Consider the following 17,663-nt stretch of genomic DNA (forward strand, 5'->3'; position numbering starts at 1 on the left):
GAGAGGGGGAGCTAAAATCTCCCCTCGGGGACCTCGCAGGACGCTCCCACGCGTCCGCCCCTGCGCAGGACTCACAAATCAGCCGGAGCGGGATTAGGGCCGAGGGGCCGGGGCGCCGGGCAGTCTGTCCCGGCCCGGGGGAGCCTCACCTGGAGGGGTCAGGGCTCCCTCGGGAGCCGCGCCGTGCCGAGCTGCACCGACCCCGCTCGGATGCAGCCGGAGCTAAACTGCCTGAACAGAGGGAACGGTGAACGGGGACCCCTTCCTAACTCACTCCCTCCTCCCAAAAAGTGGCTTTATTCCCTTGGAAGAGCTGATCCAGGTCCTATCCAGCCCATCAATAACACCGTGAGCCTGGCAAGGGATGTGCGTCGGTACTAAAGCCGTCGGGGTGTCACCGTGGTCTCCCGAAAGACCTTCCCGCTTGACTCCCGCCCCGGCCGGGGCTGGAAGAGAGGGACTGTGGCCTCCTCCGGGGGGTCCGGGGATCACCTTCCCCTGCAGTGGTGTTCGGATTTTGTGCCCGTCTAAGCCTCGCCGTGAACTGGGTCCCGGGTAGAGATGTCCGGCACCCTGTACCCGGCTGCCAAGTCGGGGTGCCCGTAGTGGGACAGGGAGCGCCAGGGAGCCCCTGACTGTCCCCACGGGAGGGTGTCCGCGCAGCCCGGGCTCCCCGTGTCCCGCACCCCGGAGTGACGACCCCGGGCGCAGTGCGAGGGCTGCGAACGGGGCATCACCTCTGGCACCGGTGCCACGCTGGCACTTCTCTCCCGCTTCACCTAAAGATTCGCTCACACCGGGCCTTCCTCAACGGGGGACCGCCGCACCCCCCGCCTGGCCCACGGTTACCATGCACAGACCAGACTCCTACAAATTCCCAAACCGCAGGGACAGGGAAGCACGGTGTGAGCACCGGGTGCGGCTCCCCCACCCCCGGGGCAGCCCCACGCAGGCTTCACGGGTGGGTGGCACCAGACCGGGCCGGTCCCCTCCTGCGACCGGAATATGGGTCCAATCCAACGGGAACTCTCGAGGCTGACGCTGAAAACCTCCCCGGTGTCGGAGCACCTGCCCGCAGTGCTGCTCCGCTCCCGCGGGCGTTGCCTTGCGCGGCAGCGGGAGGGGTCACCCGTGGAAGCCGTCACCCCTCGCCGCGGCCTCGGGTCTCCGCTGCTCGACAGGGCAACAGCGGGGCAGCCCCGGCACCACCGGGAGCTGAGCTGACTCTACCGCCGTGAGAAAGTGGGTTGAAAAACTGGTAAAAAGAAAAATATCTGGGTCTGAGCGCAGACACGGAACACGTCCACGGGCAGGTTTTCGCTCACGGCAGATCCCTCCGGTGTGAACGCGCTCCCGGGGTAAATCCCTCCGGATTTCAGCAGTGCCTCGTTTCTTTCGACGTTTTCACATTTATTTGAACTCCAGAAGCGATGGGAGGGGGTAGTTCGAACGCGTTAAGAAAAAAAAAAATCACAGTTAAATAACATTTTGAAATTGAAAAGCCTGCAAACCCACCCATCACCACGGTTTCACCCCACTTTTAACAACAGAAACGAAACGAAGGAAGCTCCGGCGTTGGCTCAGCCACAAGCACGGAGGCGTTTGGGCTGGTTTTCCGAGGGGACGTTTCTGCCCGTGCCGCCGCGGGGCTCGCTGAGCAGGAGCCTCCCCTGTCTGTTATCCCCCGCTTGTTATTTTCTTTTTCCAAGGCTAATTTTCCTTTTTTAATTTTTTCTTCTGATTTTTTAATTAATACAATTTTTATTTCTTCCTTTATTTTTGTCTTTTGCTCTGCGGGTACAGGGATACACTGCGAGCTGTAAACGGCCGCTTTCGCGAGCAAATAAATACATCTCCAACCAGTTGCGTTGCATTATTCCGAGGGAAATAGCTGGCATTCCTGCACCAGTTTATTTTGGAGCTGAAATTTCCCACCCTTCCCGCAGCGCTGGTCCCAGCGGAGCCGGGGCTGGACGGGCTCCCCCGGGCGCCGGGACCCCGCTCAGCCCGGGCTCCTGGGGCCGATCAGGGCCTGATCCTGTCGGTAGTGCCCTGAAGGCGGCAAAGCTCTGTCCGCCCGTGAGTGGAACAAGCGGTGGGTGAGACTCGACGAGGTTTTTTTTTCCTCCGTTTCTCCAAGGAGAAGAGAAACGGCGCCTTGGGGCAAAGGCGCAAAAATTCCCTCGCACGCCCCGGAGGCAAAACGCGATAACGATTAAATTATTTCCTCGCTTCGGTGGCGGGTGAGGCCCAGCCCCGCTGCTCCGTACTGGAGGAGAATTAAATCGGTCAAATTACCCGGGCTAAATGAGTAGAAGGGACCAAGTGCTCCTTCCCCTCCTGCCGCCCCTTCGCGGGGTCGCGCCGACGGGGAAAACCGGGAACACGGATTTTGCTGCCGTCGCAAGGCCAGAACCGCTGGGCCGGGGAGGAGGATTCTCTCCGTTGCCCCCCCCGGGGAACAGCAGAATCCCTGCAAGTGGGGCAGCTCGGGGCCCAACGGCCCCGACGGGGTGATGAGCACCCGGAGATCTGCTCTCCGCAGCGGCCCGGACAGGCAGAGTCGCCTTGGGCAAGGCCGGACCGGAGAGACTGCCATCGTCGGTCCAGCTTCGCAGGGGCCGTGGGCCGCTTGAGAAAAGCAGGGCGGGCTGGGGGGCATGTTGGTGAGACCCCGCTTCCCCGTTAGTATCGGTTTTATTGCAAAGCAGAACCAGAGCGCTCGCTCAGGGCAGAAAACCGCCCGTTCATGTCCCCGAAACCCCCGCCGGAAAAATTTCGGTGTGTTCCCCAGCATCCACCGACGGCCCGGGAGCATCGGGGTGTCGGAGAGACGCCCGGAAACACAGCGAGGCCTGGAATAGAGGGAGCCACCCCTTGCCCCTCCCTGGGGGGCGGGCGGACACCTCCAGCCTCACGGGGGGTTTCAGCCAGGGGGTACGGGGAGGTGCGGGGCACCCTCAGGGCCGCATCCTGTCCCCGCTCCGCCCGACACCCGCGGTCCCGCGCCAGGGGGGAGCCGGCGGGCGCGTCCCCCCCGCCAGGAGCGGAGCCGGTGGGACTTATCCAGTGCCCCCCCCCGTAACGGGAGGCGCCCAATCCTGGTCGGGACCGGGGCTACCCTGCCGGTCGTCACGTGGGCCGGGCCGCACCGGGGCCCGCCGTAAAGAGCCGCCGCCGCCTCTGCCGCCGCCACTTCCCCGCCGGGCTCAGCCAGGGACGCACCCACGGGAGACGGAGGTGGCGGGAGGGGAGGGACCCGGGGAGAGCAGCCCCTGTCTGCCAGCGAGTCCTGGTTGTTTTGGGATTTTCTTCTCCCTCCCCCGTAAACTTTATTCTATTTTTGTTACTACTATTATTTTTATTTTCCTGGGATATCCCTGGATGGTCTGAGCGCAGCTTCATGCCCACCCGGGCCATGCCCGGCTCTGCTCCCGGTCCGCTGCCATGTAAGTACCTGTGCGGGAGGAGCGGCCCGGGAGGGGGGCCGGGGGCGGGATGCTCTTGCGGTACTCCACGGCTTCCTCCGCCCGGTGAGGCCTGCCTGAGGGTCATTTCATTTTTTAACAAGAAAGCGGCAGCGCTAGTGGATGTGGGACACCGGGGATGCCCCCGGTCCGGGCCGCTGCCCAGAGACGCCGAGATCCTCCTCCCGCCCGACCTGGGTGCCCCAATGGCCACGGCGCTGCCGGCCGCCTCCCCGCCAGCAAGGCCCCGAAACGCACTCCAGGCCTGGGGCTCGGAAAAAAAAAAAAAAAAAAAAGACGGGAAGGGAAGTACTTTTGGGGAGAAAAAAAAAAAAAAAACCACTATTTTTTTGTGGGTTATTTTTCTGGCCTTTTGGAAGTGCCCAGGCGGGCGGCGAGGCGCTGGGAAGGTGCCGGCGGGGCCGCTTCCCGCTGCGCGGAGGTTATTTGTCGCTGTGGCTCGGCCGCTGCTCTCGGCCCGGCGCCGCGGGTTTCCCCGCGGGACGAACTGACCAGAGGAAAGTTTAAATAAAAAGAAAAAAATAATTACAACTCCTGCTTGAGGCACGGAAGAGGCGCTTTCGCCGCGGGAAACGCCGGCGGGTGCGAAGGGCCCCGGGCCCGGGTGTGCCGGGTTCTCAGCCTGCGGCTCTCGACTCTTTCTCCCCAGGTTCCTCTGAGTGAGCCCCTCGGCAACGTCGGGGCGCAGCCGGCCGGGCCCTGAGCAGCCGCCGCCGCCGCCGAGGACGGAACATGTATCAGGGTCTGGCCCTCGCCCCCAGCCATGGCCAGTCGGCTTATTCCCACGACTCCAGCAACTTCCTCCACTCGTCGGCCGGTTCGCCCGTCTACGTGCCCACCACCAGGGTACCCTCCGTCCTTCAGACGTTGCCCTACTTGCAAAGCTGCGAACCGCACCAGAGTCACCTCTCCAGCCCCCCGGGATGGGGGCAGAGCAGTGGCGAGGCCGCTCCTTTCAACGCCGGCAGCCCCCACCCGCCGTCGGGTTTCTCCTACTCGCACAGCCCGCCGGGCAGCAGCCCCCCGGGCCGCGACGGCGCCTACCAGGGGTCCCTGCTGCTGGGCGGCGGGGGCCGGGAGCAATACGGCAACGCCTTGGTGCGCTCCGTTAACGGGTCCTACTCCAGCCCCTACCCCGCCTACGTGACCCCCGAGATACCGCCTTCCTGGACGGCCGGACACTTCGAGAGCAGTGTCCTGCACAGCCTGCAGACGAGACAGGCGGCTTTACCCGGCCGCAGGTCCACCTTCGGTAAGGTCGCCGTCGCCCTTCACCGTCGCCTCGGGGCGCGGGCTCGTTTCCCGGCTCTCGGCGCCGGGTCGTAGCCATTCCCGTTCCCGTTTTCTCGGTGTGTTGGTGGCCTGTCCCTGGGCTGAGCTGCCATCCCCAATGGGAAAGCAGGAGATTATTTCTTCCAGGGATGGAGAGATGGTTCGGGCACGCGGCGTGTGTGGGTGACCCTGGACAGAGGTGGTGGGTGTGGGGGTGTGTGTGTGACACGAAGGGCAACGACCACGTCTCAAAGGAGAGCAATTCCCCCGCAGGACAGAGGAACAAGGGCCGTTTAACCCTTTTCCTCCCCACCCCCGCGATATCTCCTTCTCACAATATCGACTTTGTGCCTGTGCTTCAATACTTACCCTTGTGTTTAAATTAGCGGGGCAGATTTATAGCTCACTCCCTTTTAAGTAATTTATTGTGGTAAATTAGTTTATATTTGAACAGACTCTCGGTCTCCTAATTCTCCTTCTCCCAAACAGGTCCGCAGCTGCATGGCTCTGCGGCCTTTGGAGAGACATTGAAACGCACTCAGGCGTTGAACAATAAACCTCACTTCAATTCGTTTGCATCGACACCGGACAGTCCTTTTAAACCAAGCCCTGAGCAAATAAAATTTGGGGCTTGATTTAAAAGGGCTCTCCGTGCGCAGGGTTTATAACCCCGGGGGTATTTCACCATCCTCCTCCGGCGGTGGTTTGCAAAATCCTTTAAAAGCCACTTCAAGATCTCAGCCGCGTTATCATCTTTACTGCGGTGGACCGAATTATCTTATCTTTACCCCAAGAACAAAGTTAAACCAGGGAAGCAGCCCCTCTCCCCACCGAGCTGCTTCCCCGGCTTGGCTTTTCCTCCCATGCCGGAGGTGCTCGGGAGCAATTTCTTTCTAGGATTTTCTCTTTTGTCTGGGAAAATCCATTGCGTTGTGCGAGAAGGGATCTCCCCGGTCCTGCCGAGGGAGGTGGTGGCGCGGAAATGTCTTCTGCGCTTTGAATCTGGTGGTTTGGGATCCGGAATAGTGGCCGCCGTTCTCTCTGCCGTTTATTATTTCCTCTTGAATAGTGTAAACTGCTCTTAAGTAGCGTAAACTATTCTCTTTTTTTCATTAATGAATTATTGAAGCTTTTTTTTTCCTTTTTATATTTTAGTTTTATTTTCCATTTTCCCTTTGTCATTTTTGTTCTTTTTCCTTTTCGTTTCGATGGATCATTATTAATACGATCGAAGATAAAAAGAAAAAAAATTAGACCATATTTTTCTTCGAAAGAAAATAACATTCCAGGCAGAGGAATTTATTTCAAAAAACGACAGAAAAGTAGCAGGAGGGAAAAGACCGACTCTCTCGATTGAGAGTTTTGCTCCGGGCTGCCCGTTCCCCGCGGAGCCGCACTCGGGGCAGAGAGGGACCGGGGACGGTGCTCGGGGAGGGCGGCTCCGCGGCTTCTTCACGGGGCTTTCGGAGGGGGAGAAAAGTGAGGAAGAGCCGCTGTAGCAGGAGTTTGAGGGAGGGGAAGTGTCGGGGATGGTGTCCGTGGGAGCCCCGCGGTTGCCAGCCCGGCCGGAGCGGGGCGAGTGGAGCCGCAGCCCGGGTGTTGCTCCGCGGGCAGCCCCGAGTCCGGACCAGGGACCACCGCAACTCCTTGGAAATCAGGAAAATCTCCCCATTTTGCCTCCCTCCTCATAATTTTTTTTTTCGCAGCTCGGGCTGTGCCTGGTATGGGGGTAACACCGCGCTCTCCCGCTGATGGGCTCCCTGCCCGGTCCCATCGCAGGGAGACCCCAGCCGCCCTCAGTGCTTTGGGGTCTGTCGAGGAAGAAATGGGGAATATTCTAGTTTTGAGCAAAATCTTAAAAAATTAAGGTGTGGGGGAAGAAAAGGGGTTATTCCTCACTTTGCAGGCTGGCGATAAATTCCCACCGGGCAGGGATGTTCCCTTGCAGAGAAGCAGCGGGGCACAGAGGATTTTGGGAACCCTCTTCTGCAGGGTCCCCATGGTTGGCCTTGTCCGATGGGGACAGCTCCTGATCTTCATGTCTTGGGTGTCTCTTCCAGAGTACCTGGAGGAGTTCCCCGGGGACGGCCGGGAGTGCGTGAACTGCGGGGCCATGTCCACGCCGCTCTGGAGGAAGGACGGCACCGGGCACTACCTGTGCAACGCCTGCGGGCTCTACCACAAAATGAACGGCATCAACCGGCCACTCAAGCCACAGAAGAGGCTGGTAAGAGGGGGAAACCCCACAGGGATCCCGTACTCCACCCGGGAGGTGGCTGGAGAGCAGGAGCCGGGGGGATGTTGCACTGTCTGCTCTGTCGTGGTCTCTGCACTTTGTGTTAGGCCCTGTTTGACCTTCGGTTCTCCCACAAACAAAATGCTGTCAGTGCTGGAAGGAGCCCCTTCTTGTGGGGCAGAGCTGGCTGGAGGAAGGGAGTGAAGCCGGAGAGTGGGCAGCATGGGGACAGGGCAGGAGGGACCGGAGGGGTCCCAGGGCTGCATGGAGGGGCTGTGCCGCAGCCAAGCAAGGGCTGATTAGCCCTGTCCACGATCTGGGGCTCTCTGGGCTTCCCCCGGCTCTGTTCCTACATTGTGTGTTGCTTTTTATTCTATAATAGTGATAATTATTTCCTAGTTCTTCATGCAGACGCGGACAGTCTAGGCAGGATTGAACAGGAGACAGGGCTGATCCTGAGCTGGATCAGACAGGTTTGCAGCCGATCGCGATGGGAGCAGGATGAGGCTCATTCCCCGACTGCCTTCACCCACCTGCCTAAGAGGGAAGTTTGGGGTTTGGTGGTTCCTGGTTTCTCTGCAGGTTAAGGCATTAATTCCCCCCACTCAATGTGATATTTGGCTTCGTCCAATTGGAATCCCACAGTGAGAGAGCAAAGGCTCCTCTTTTTTTTTTTTCTTTTTTTTTGTAGTCGCTTTGGGATGTTTAAATTTGGTGGTAACAGTTTTGGTTTCAGCGCCTGTTGTCAGAAGCCGTTCTTACAAACAGGATGTTTGTCGGAGCTGTGCGGGGGGACAGCTGGGAGCTCCTTTTGCTTTCACTTGGGGTGTATTCATGCAGGTTTGTTTTTTTTTTTTTGCATCACAAAACAGATTATTAGCAATAACCCAATAGTGACAAGTTTCTGCATAAGAAAGCCATAAAAAGCCCCCATAAGCTGGGATTGAGCAAGATGTTTCATTTTGATTCCATCCCGGAAATGTGGCTTCAGATTTGCAAAACGAAATGAGCGGCGGCTACGTGGAAAATCACACTGTTTTGTTTATCACATCAAAATCGAAGCATTTCTGTGAGACGTTTTGCATTATCCAACAGGATTTGCTTCTTTCACCAAAACCCTCCTGGTCTCCTTTAATATAATGCCATTAATTCCACACCCTGGCAGCAGGCTCTGCTCACTGCGGTGCTGCAAATCTCAGAGTCACACTACTGATTTCTTCAGAGCAAATACAATCCGTGAATTGAGAGATCGGTGTAAACCAGTTTATATCCAACTCCACATTTTGGAGTGGCATCAAAATGTGGCACTGGATGAATTTTAGGGTTTTTTTTAACAGCTCTTCCCCAAAGGAATTGGAGAGATCTTGTTGCTATTCAGTATTTTAATTCGGTGTGTGGGAAGGGAGCCAGCCCTGCATTGCCTGCACCCTGTACGTAGCACCCGTGAAGAACTTTTCAGCAAATATTTCAGCAGAGTTTTCAGGTGGAGAATGCTAGTTTGTAAAATTAAAACTGTTTCCCAGGAACAAGCAAAGCTTGCGGGAATTATCAAAGAACTTACAAGCTTTTTAATTGTTATTTTGGCTATCAATACAATAATGATAAAGCTCAAATGAAAGGGCTGATTCTTATTCAGGGGAAACTTTTCAATAAGTTTGAAATACCTGAGAAGATTTCATTCTATGCATTAGAAAAGAGGCTGCGATTTTGACTTTCCATTTTGACTTTGGAATGAAACATTTCAAAATCTTGGATTTTCCCAAGGGTTTAGAATGTCGTGTTGCAACAAGTTCTGCCCCATCAGAGGACGGAGGATCCACTGATGATCAACAAGAGGGTGCCAGGCGTGATCTGCAAATCAACCACCGAGGGAGCGACCTGCACCCCTGTGGCTTGGCGTGTTTCTTCCCTCAAACGATTTCCATGGTGGGGAATGTTTTCCTCGCTCATAACCTCCCTGTACGGGCTGGGTTGGAGCAGAGTGGTGAACGCAGTGACACACAATTGAAAGAAATTATGAAATTGGCTGTTTCGTGATGCAGTGAAATACAGACACAGGGAGGAAAAATGGTTGCTTTTGTCCTTTACGTTACGACCTTTGTTCTGTAAGTAGATGCCGAGCTGGGAGTTATTCTGACTTCTGTTTTCACAAAGCAAAGTCCCACTGAAAGCCCCGGAGAACACAAAGTGGCCCAGATAACACTGCGGGAATGACGTCCTGCAGCTCAGTAGTGCTTGTATGTGAGAGAGGGTGAGTGATAGTAGTGTAGTTTCCCGTTCATTTTTTGTTTCTTTTTTCTTTTTTTTAAGATAGGACAACATCCCTTTTGCAGCAGGGACAGCCGTTTTGCTACAGCCAGCGTCTTGATTCAAGGCACCGCGGCTTTTGGCAGAAAGTATTTTTCTTAGAGGAGGATGGGAGCAGCACTTAGTTTCAAGCAGTATCTCTTCTAGTCGAAGTTTCTTGGTGCGTTTCACAAGATGATACCTTGGACACAGTCCTAAAAGTCAGATCACTTTTACCATCCAGAAGCAGTCGGTGGAGGTGGATGGCTCCATTCTTGCCTGTGTGATTCCCCTGTGTCAGGATTAGAGCTGCACTGCGCGGTGCAGCATGGGGCAGGGGGGCAGATACAGCAGCGTCCTGTGCTCAGCAGCTCCCACACCGTCCTAAATTGAAGGACTAACCTGGAGCTGAGTTTTGCCAGCTTGGCTCAGTGGGTATTTTTTCAGCCTGTCCTTTGTTACAGTTTGCAATGCATAGTGGGTTTGGTGACACTTTTGGGGAAGGTGGGGATGGGGTTGATCACAGCCCTGGAATGATCGAATAGGACCTCAGAGCCATGTAGCATGGGTGCTGTGTGCCTTGGCTTTCTTCCGGCCATCAATTCTTGCTGCTTCCTCATCCTCCAAGGTGCAAGTTTGCCCAGAGCCGTGGTAACAAAGGCAAATCCCAGAAGATGCTGCTTCCTTTGGCTCTGAGCCTCAGTCTGCCTGGTTGCAGGAGCTGAGCTCGGGTATGTCAGCACGCTTTGCTGCAACCTCTTTCCTATCAGCTCCAGGTCCCCTCCATCCTGCTGGCAGGGAAGTGAGAGAAGCGTTGATTAAATCTGAAGGTTCAGAGGCTTCTTTTTTTCCTGTGAGACCCTGTGGCTTCATTACCACCTATGAAAAGGAGGAGAAGCAAAGTCTCTGACGGCTTCAGGCTGTCTTGAAGGATCTGCCCTGCTGGCGCTGAATTTTCTGGGCTCTCCAAGTAGTGCTCACACACGGTCAATTCAATAGGCACCAGCTCACCATTTCTTGAGCTTATCAGCAGCACTTGGCTGTCAAACCAGGTCTGTGAAGAGTTTTTGTTTGATTGTATGCTGCATTTGTATAAATAAACACTGGAGCACAATGTTGAAGTCAACAACTTCCTAGACAAGGTCAGAACGATACAAAGGCAGACGGGTGGAGGCAGGCAGAAATGCATTTTCTTTTAAGGGAACTGCTGGGAAACCAGCAATAATGTATTGTACTCTCGTCCTTCAGTGACCAACAGTAACCTTGACTGTCTCTGTTGTTAAGCTGGCAGGTTGTGCTACAGGACCAGGTTCGCATGGGGTTTTGGGGGTTTAAATTTTAATATTTGGCTATGGAGGATGGTTTCTGGTCTCCATGGATCTGAGACATGATGTGCAGGAGATGCAGAAGACACGAGTCGCTGCCCGTGAGCGGGTGGCGACAACGTGCTGGCAGGACAGGCAGAACTCTGGCAGGGCTGCCATCGCCTTTGGGCCACTGGAACCACAGGTCTGGTTGCCACCTCGTCTGCAAGTCGTGGTCAAACCATCCTATGAGAGGGGGACAGTGTGTCCCTCCCTTCTAGGGACCTGTGGTGGCCCAGAAATCTCGGGGCTTTCCAAAGGTCCTTGCGTTGTCCTTTCTCCATCAGCAGGCAATGGCAGATCTCACAGTGCCGGGCACTGCAGGGCTCAGCACCTGCAAATTCCCCTCTGCACCCACAGCAGGAGCTGGACCTCAGAGCCCTCACACCCATGGGGTGCTCATCCCTCCCTCTGCCCCCATCAGGGCTGAGGTCCCTCCTGGCCACAGGGATGGACGACACAGCCCCAGCAGCTGGAAAACTTCCAGGCATCTCTGTAGCTCTCCAGAATCTTGCTGTGACGCCACGTCCCATATGAAGGACAAGGATTGCTGTCCCTTGCTCTGTACCAGGCTTGTCAGCTCACACTTCAATGTATTATTATTTTTGCCTGGTTATTTCTTGAAAGCTAAATGATTTCCAAAGCAATACTTTTATTAGCAAATAGTTGTTGGGACCTCTTTGCTGAGCAACAAGTGAATCAAAGCTTGGGCATGTCACTTGTGTCTCTTGAAACTAAATGCACAGCTTTATTTGACTGCTAACCTTGTAAAAACATTTCATTTTTATTCCTACTCTTCCCACTTCATTTGTTATATTGCTCAGTCATGATATCAAGCAATAATGGAAGAATAAACAAACAGGGAGTTCTTTATTGCCCGCATCACCTCTCTTCTGCCTTTGAGAGGAATCAAAGTGATTTTTCTCAAGGCTGAAGAATGTATTCAAACACCTGAATGTGGAGAGTCTGTGGTATTCCTTATGTCATTAATATCTTATACTTAGTGAAGGCTTTTATTAAAATAGTTTCAATACCTGGTGTTAAGAGACTTTCAAATGAAATGCCTGTTGAGCTGATGAGTCTGTATTTAGACACTTGTGAATTTTCCAGTGGCTCAGAGCACAGTTGTCAGAAATGAGTTTGCTGCTTCTGCCAGAATATTTTCCCTCTCCATTTGGCAGTATTAACATCTAAGAGCCAGCAATCACTGCTCTCACCAAATATGTCATTAATTAATGTTTGCACGGTGTTTCTGCAGCCTGGAAGAGAACAGATTATCTGCGAGACGTGCAAAGAATAAGCTCCCTGGTCCCATCATGGGCCAGTTGAGTTCAGTCCTGCTCAGTTCAGCCAATTGATTCCAATTGTCTTAAACCAGAGATTAGCTGGGATGTTGCTAACTTTAGCAGTAGTTCTGAGTGCAGAAAATGGAAGAAGAGTTCACTTAAAGCATGAGGAGTTTTGTTCATGTGCTTAAAGGCTGTCTGGCATTTTCCATCTCCTTCTCCATCTGAGTGGATCTACAGGAAGAAAGTTCTGAGTTTTGATCACTTCCAGCAGATTTGCTGAAAGTTAGTGTGTTGCAAGGATATTTGCCAGGTTTATCAAGCTCCATTAAAAAAAAGCACTTGCAAATCAGAGTGATCTCATTTGAATGTAATTTCTTTGATCTGAATTTGGCTATCATCTGTGTTTCACTTTTTCCAAGAAACTGGTGTAGTTGGATATTTTATTTGTATATGAAAGGAAACTTCTCAATTAATCATGGTTATGTGTGCATTCACGTGTTTGTTTGCTTGTTTTTAAGTCTTCATCTAGACGTGCTGGCCTATGTTGCACTAACTGCCACACAACCAATACCACCCTCTGGAGAAGGAATGCCGAAGGGGAGCCCGTCTGCAACGCCTGCGGCTTGTACATGAAGCTCCACGGGGTAAGGACCATCTCCATGCTGGGAGGGACCCTTTGGGTACTGGGATCACCACCCAGTAGGTCCAGGATATCAAGCACCAGCCTCTAGGCTGGAGCCAGAAGAGCCATAATTCAGTCCTGTCTCCTTGAACAGTTAAAAGCTCAGTCCACTGAGGTTCTCCAGAGTAAAGCTAAGAGGATTCTGGAATAGTCTCCGGAGGTATCTGCACAGAGGGGAGATTTTTGGCACTGAGTAGCTCTTAATTAGGTTGTTTGGCAAGTTACTCTCCAAAAAGAAAGCTTACCAGGTTCCGGTAGCTGGAGAATGAAGCTCCCCAATCTCAAACTGGAGATAAGGGCTATATTTCTTCTAGATGTGGTAATTAAGAATGTGTGAAGGATGCTAAGGAGTCCACATAGAGGCTGGCTGATGACATCCACAGAGGATGGGAATTGTTGATAACATGTCCATCAGCCAAAGACAAGACTTCATCCCTCCATACAGGCCTCTTCAAACTTCTGCGATAAAGGTTAAAGTCTCTTTATCCCATGAGCCATGTAGGGTCTCAGTCTGGCAGTGTAATTTAATAGAGCGCTGTCATAAAGGTCACTAATAAATCAGGAAAAGGAAAATAGGAAATACAGGAAAACTTTGTGGGAAAGCCTTAGCTGTTGGCCTTATATATCTCCCAGCCAAGGCCTGTTGCAGAGAAAAATAGCACTTAGTGAAGGACAAGGACTTTAGGTGCTTTGCATGAGCTACAGCACATAAATAGGAGAGCAACGTGTGTGGAAAGGAGCTAAGTAAAATACAATATTAATGATTCTAAACTTTATGAATGTCAAGGTACCACGACCTCTGGCCATGAAAAAGGAAAGCATCCAGACAAGGAAAAGGAAGCCGAAAAACATTACCAAAGGCAAAACCTCAACAGGTACAGTGCTGCTATCATCCATCACAGGTGCTTGGAGTAAAATCCACTGCAACACGTCTTCTTCAAGAAATTACAATAACTAGAACACGTTATTGTGAATTTTTGCCTGATGATTACTTTAGGTGCAAGGCCTGTATTTATGCCTAGACCTCACGTGGAAGGAGGACGCTGGGTGGGAAATCTCAATGGTGTCATATTCCCATGAGGTTCCTCTATGCTGTAGACACCCAGTTTCAGCCCAGCAGCATTCATGTTCAAGCAGATCTGGGCTAAACTGAGTAATGGGAAAAAAACAGGGCTGGGAATGGTATATTAAAGAGCTGAGGAGAAGGTATCATGACACATTCAACATTAGCCCATTCGTCCTGTACCAGGACCAGCACTACCAGGCTGTGAAAGGCTGCTCCTCCTCCAGCATCTTGGCAGCCAAATACAAAGCCTTACCCTGACACAGATGTGATGGAGAAAGGGAACAGCAGATTCATGCCATGAGATCTTATGCTAGCCATTAAAATACAAATTTACTTAAGAGCAGATTTGTGCTATGTTGCTTCATCATCCTGTACCGATTTTTTTCCAGGGTCTACAACTTCGGCCACTAACTCCCCTTCTTCCATCACCAACTCAGACAGCACGGTCACTTTAAAGTCAGAGCCCAGCACAACCTCACAGTATCCTGGGCAAACCATCGTGTCAGTGTCCCAGGTAAGGCACAGGGGCCCACATCCATTGTCCGCTGGGGTGAATGCTCCATGCACCTCAATAGACCTGGGAGGAGCTTGATGATAATTGAGCAATTTGTTGGTTGTGTTGGCAGCCAGTAGACTGATGGACTGCCTCAGACAGCGAAAAGTGGGGAGCATGAGCCAAGATTTTGCAGACTGGGAAGGCCTCCAGCCTGTTGGCTCCCCGTCAGCTATTCCATCTTGCAGTGGGGAACTGGGAGGTCCAAGCCCTGCTGCTGCAGAGGCGATTGGTGAGGAACCAGCTTTGGTGCAGGGCTGGGTTTAGTTCCCATCTCCTGCCATGAAGTCCTGGGAGTTACAACCCCATCGAGCTGGTGGGATCATCCCAGGGTAGAAAACTCTGTAGCTCCTATGAAATGTCTTTCAGGACATACATTATCTGTGCTTTATAACCCTGAGGTGCTCAGCACTCACAGAGCTATGACACTGTCAGAGACACCTGATTGCAAGACTGTACTTCTGCAATGACGATTTATTTGCTGTTTTGTCTTGACTGAGGAAAAAATGCCCCTAAATCAACCCACACACCAAAATTTTGTGATCCAGCTCTATCTTTAGGCTGGGTCTAAGCCCTCCCCAAGCCGGACATACATATATGTAGGGGAAGCTCAGCTCCAGCACCAGAGTGCCTGATGTGTCGTATGGGTGAGGGATTTTTTTTTGGCTGAAACTGATAAACCTGATTTGTGCCACACTCTTAAAAATTTACACATGCCTAGAGATCTCCAAACTGGATATGTTTAGTCAATAAATAAATACAGATGGGCCCCAGGATGTCTCCTTCTGGCATGTTCCTTGTGCTTGCTGGGGATGAAGCACCTTTTATGCCCAGCTCCAGGCTGCTCTGAAGAGCAGCAGTAACTTCAGGGATAACCCACCATGTCCATAATCCATCCAAGTCCCACCACCACCTTACAACAGGGTGATAGTGACCTCTTGGTTAATAACAGGCTTTCTGATGACTTTCTTCTTCCCTTCCCAAGCAGGCGCAGAGCCAGTCGGACGAGGCGCTGGCCGGCAGCCATGGTGAGTTCAAATTCGAGCCCGAGGACTACACCTTCTCACCCACCACCATGGCCCCACAGCCCGGGCTGAGCGTGCCACTCCGGCAGGACTCCTGGTGTGCCCTGGCACTCGCCTAGAAACCCCCAACCTCCAGCAAAAAGCCTCGGGACCAACATTTTGGCTGGCCCTTCAAACGTCCGATGGGCAGGAGGACGGGCTGCCCTGGCACTTCGGGACTGCGGGGTGTCGAGCTATGGCCACAGGACAGGTTTCTGTTGGAGGATGCTCATGGAAAACGCTGGTTGGATGGGGTCAGAATGGTCCCGCTGTGGCACCAGCTCCCCAAAAAGCTCATCCTCATCCGGAGCAACCCAGGATTGTCTCCCCGAGGCTGGAGTCCTGGGGCCACCTCTGTTTTCCTGGGCAAAGCCTTCCTCCTTTGAGATGAAACCAGCAAATAAATGCATTGCAGAATCTATGTTTATTCACAGTGATTTCTCCCTCCTATGACTCCTCTGTGTGCAATTTATTCCACTTTCCAATAAAGACTGTAATAACATGGCACAAAATAACTTAATTTTATTAAAATGTAAACTGTGTGGCCTCCCTTATGTTTTATTGGCCACAATAGGAAGAAAAGAGAAAAAAAAAGTAACGGTTGTTTTAAACATTTACTGGTTTATATTAAAAATGATCATCTCTATAGAGTGTTAGCTTCTGAAGCGTTTAGCGTATCAACACTGAGCTGATGAGTCATACATGAAATAAACACACTGCTCTTCCCTTTCCAGCTCCAAACAAAGATTTTTTTAATTATTATTTTAGGCAAACCACATGACAAAAATGGTCAAAACCTCCTAATAATAAAAGAATACTGAAATGTTGTTTTTCTTTTGTATTTCCTGATCACTTCTGATGTTGCCAACTCTGAGCATTAGAAAATCAGAAGTCAGTCTTCCAAAAGTTAAGAGAAGGGTTTGAGGGACTGAAAAATAAAGGGTTCATTGAAGGTGTATTTGTTTGCATCCAGTTTGGGGGATATTTTGCACGGAGGATTTCCAGCTTTCTCTCACATATGGTAGAGATGCTTTTTTAATTATTTTAACGAAAGTAAAATTGAAAAGAATTTCTGCGAGTTGAGCTGTAGCAAAATATCATTAGTGATGCAAAACCCACATCACACTTTCTAAAGCTGGCAACAGGACGTATTTATGGCTTCTCAGAGCTGCCCCAGGGAGGTGAGCAAAGGGGAGATGTGCTCTGCTGGGGACATGCAGAGGTCCTGAAGCTCCTGAGGAACCCAGGGTGAGGAGAAGATCAAGGCAAGGAGGGGTCATGGGTGGGAAATGAAGGGGAGCAAGGTCATTAAGTTACTTCTATGGCCTGCTTCATTTGTTATTTCTAAATAAAATCCCCAGCCTGGCTGGACAGCTATTTATGGCCAGGAAGCCGTCAAGTAATAGTTCCTTAATATAGAAGTTGACCTGTCCAGGGCTTCCTGGAGCAACTCTTCCTCTTGTCAGAAGAGATGGATCGTTTGATTTTTATTATAAACAACAAGCTAAAGATGATCAGGGAGAGTGAATCTGACATCAAGGCACAACTCAGCTGGGATGGAGGATGATGCTTCCCACCATGTAGCCCTTGCTAGAGGGAAGGAGATGCTCCAGGCCTGGGGAGCATCAGTCCCCTCCAGTGCTGCCATCGCTCAGCAGCTTGTCCCTCAGTGTAGCTCTGTGCAGCTCCTGAAGGGTTCAAGCCACCTTTTTATCAAAGTCCATGGCTGAAATCTGTCTTTGGAAGAGTATTTCTCGTGCCTCCAGAGCTTCGTTAGCAGTTTGAGTAATGCCGAGCTCCAGTGCCGGGGCAGGCACTGTCACAGAGGGACATCCCTCCAGTACTGGGCTGGCAGTGACACACCGTGTTTGCATGGCCAGGCTCTCACCACAGACCCACATCTCCACCGTTTGTTTTTCCACTCTCTGGCCTGCGGCAGAGCCGGGCAAAGCAGTGCAGCACATAAGCCAGCAGCAGAGGGCTGGCGGGGTGACACCGTCCCCAAATCCAGCCCAAACTGTGCCTCTGGGAGTCAGGAAAACGGGTGATGCGGGCCAGGCTCAGACTACCTGCAGGCACTCAAGGTGACATGTTAGGACACGATTGGGCAGGACGGAGTAGGAACTCTGGGCATAGTGTAACATTCCTGGGCAGCTCCCAAAACCCCAAGTTTGCAGGCAAAAAAAAGGCAGCGCAACACAAGCTGTGACAAGTTGATTTCTACGGACAATGGCAGGGGGTCCTTGCTTTTTCGTCTATGTGACCCCGAGGGGGAATGTTATTTTAAAGGCAAACAAGAAGACCCAAACAATGCCAAGATGTTGACACCAGTGGCTCCAGAGGTTTTATTTATTGCCTGTTGG

The 17,663-nt window shown here is 52.3% G+C and overlaps 1 protein-coding gene across 2 annotated transcripts; it reads left to right on the forward strand.

The window, feature by feature from the left end:
* Positions 1-3,006: 3,006 nt before the first annotated feature.
* Positions 3,007-16,127, forward strand: GATA5 (GATA binding protein 5). 2 transcript variants are annotated; one of them, XM_065849692.2, is made up of 7 exons: positions 3,007-3,449; positions 4,138-4,740; positions 6,821-6,987; positions 12,454-12,579; positions 13,405-13,492; positions 14,073-14,197; positions 15,225-16,127. In XM_065849692.2, the coding sequence occupies exons 2-7, from the start codon at positions 4,221-4,223 to the stop codon at positions 15,378-15,380; spliced, it is 1,182 nt and encodes a 393-aa protein (XP_065705764.1). In that variant the 5' UTR covers positions 3,007-3,449; positions 4,138-4,220; the 3' UTR covers positions 15,381-16,127. The 2 variants fall into 2 exon arrangements, with proteins under 2 accessions (XP_065705764.1, XP_065705763.1); XM_065849691.2 differs by having other exon boundaries at positions 3,008-3,449; positions 15,222-16,127.
* Positions 16,128-17,663: the final 1,536 nt, after the last annotated feature.

The sequence above is a fragment of the Patagioenas fasciata genome, chromosome 16, assembly GCF_037038585.1.
Source record: "Patagioenas fasciata isolate bPatFas1 chromosome 16, bPatFas1.hap1, whole genome shotgun sequence".
In the NCBI taxonomy this organism is placed as follows: Eukaryota; Metazoa; Chordata; class Aves; order Columbiformes; family Columbidae; genus Patagioenas; species Patagioenas fasciata.

Bases quoted from the DNA above. Each gene is read 5' to 3' on its own strand.
- GATA5 (XM_065849691.2), top strand. From the start codon at position 4,221: ATGTATCAGGGTCTGGCCCTCGCCCCCAGCCATGGCCAGTCGGCTTAT. The intron at 4,741-6,820 runs GTAAGGTCGCCG...TGTCTCTTCCAG, and splicing joins CGGCCGCAGGTCCACCTTCG to AGTACCTGGAGGAGTTCCCC. The intron at 6,988-12,453 runs GTAAGAGGGGGA...CTTGTTTTTAAG, and splicing joins TCAAGCCACAGAAGAGGCTG to TCTTCATCTAGACGTGCTGG.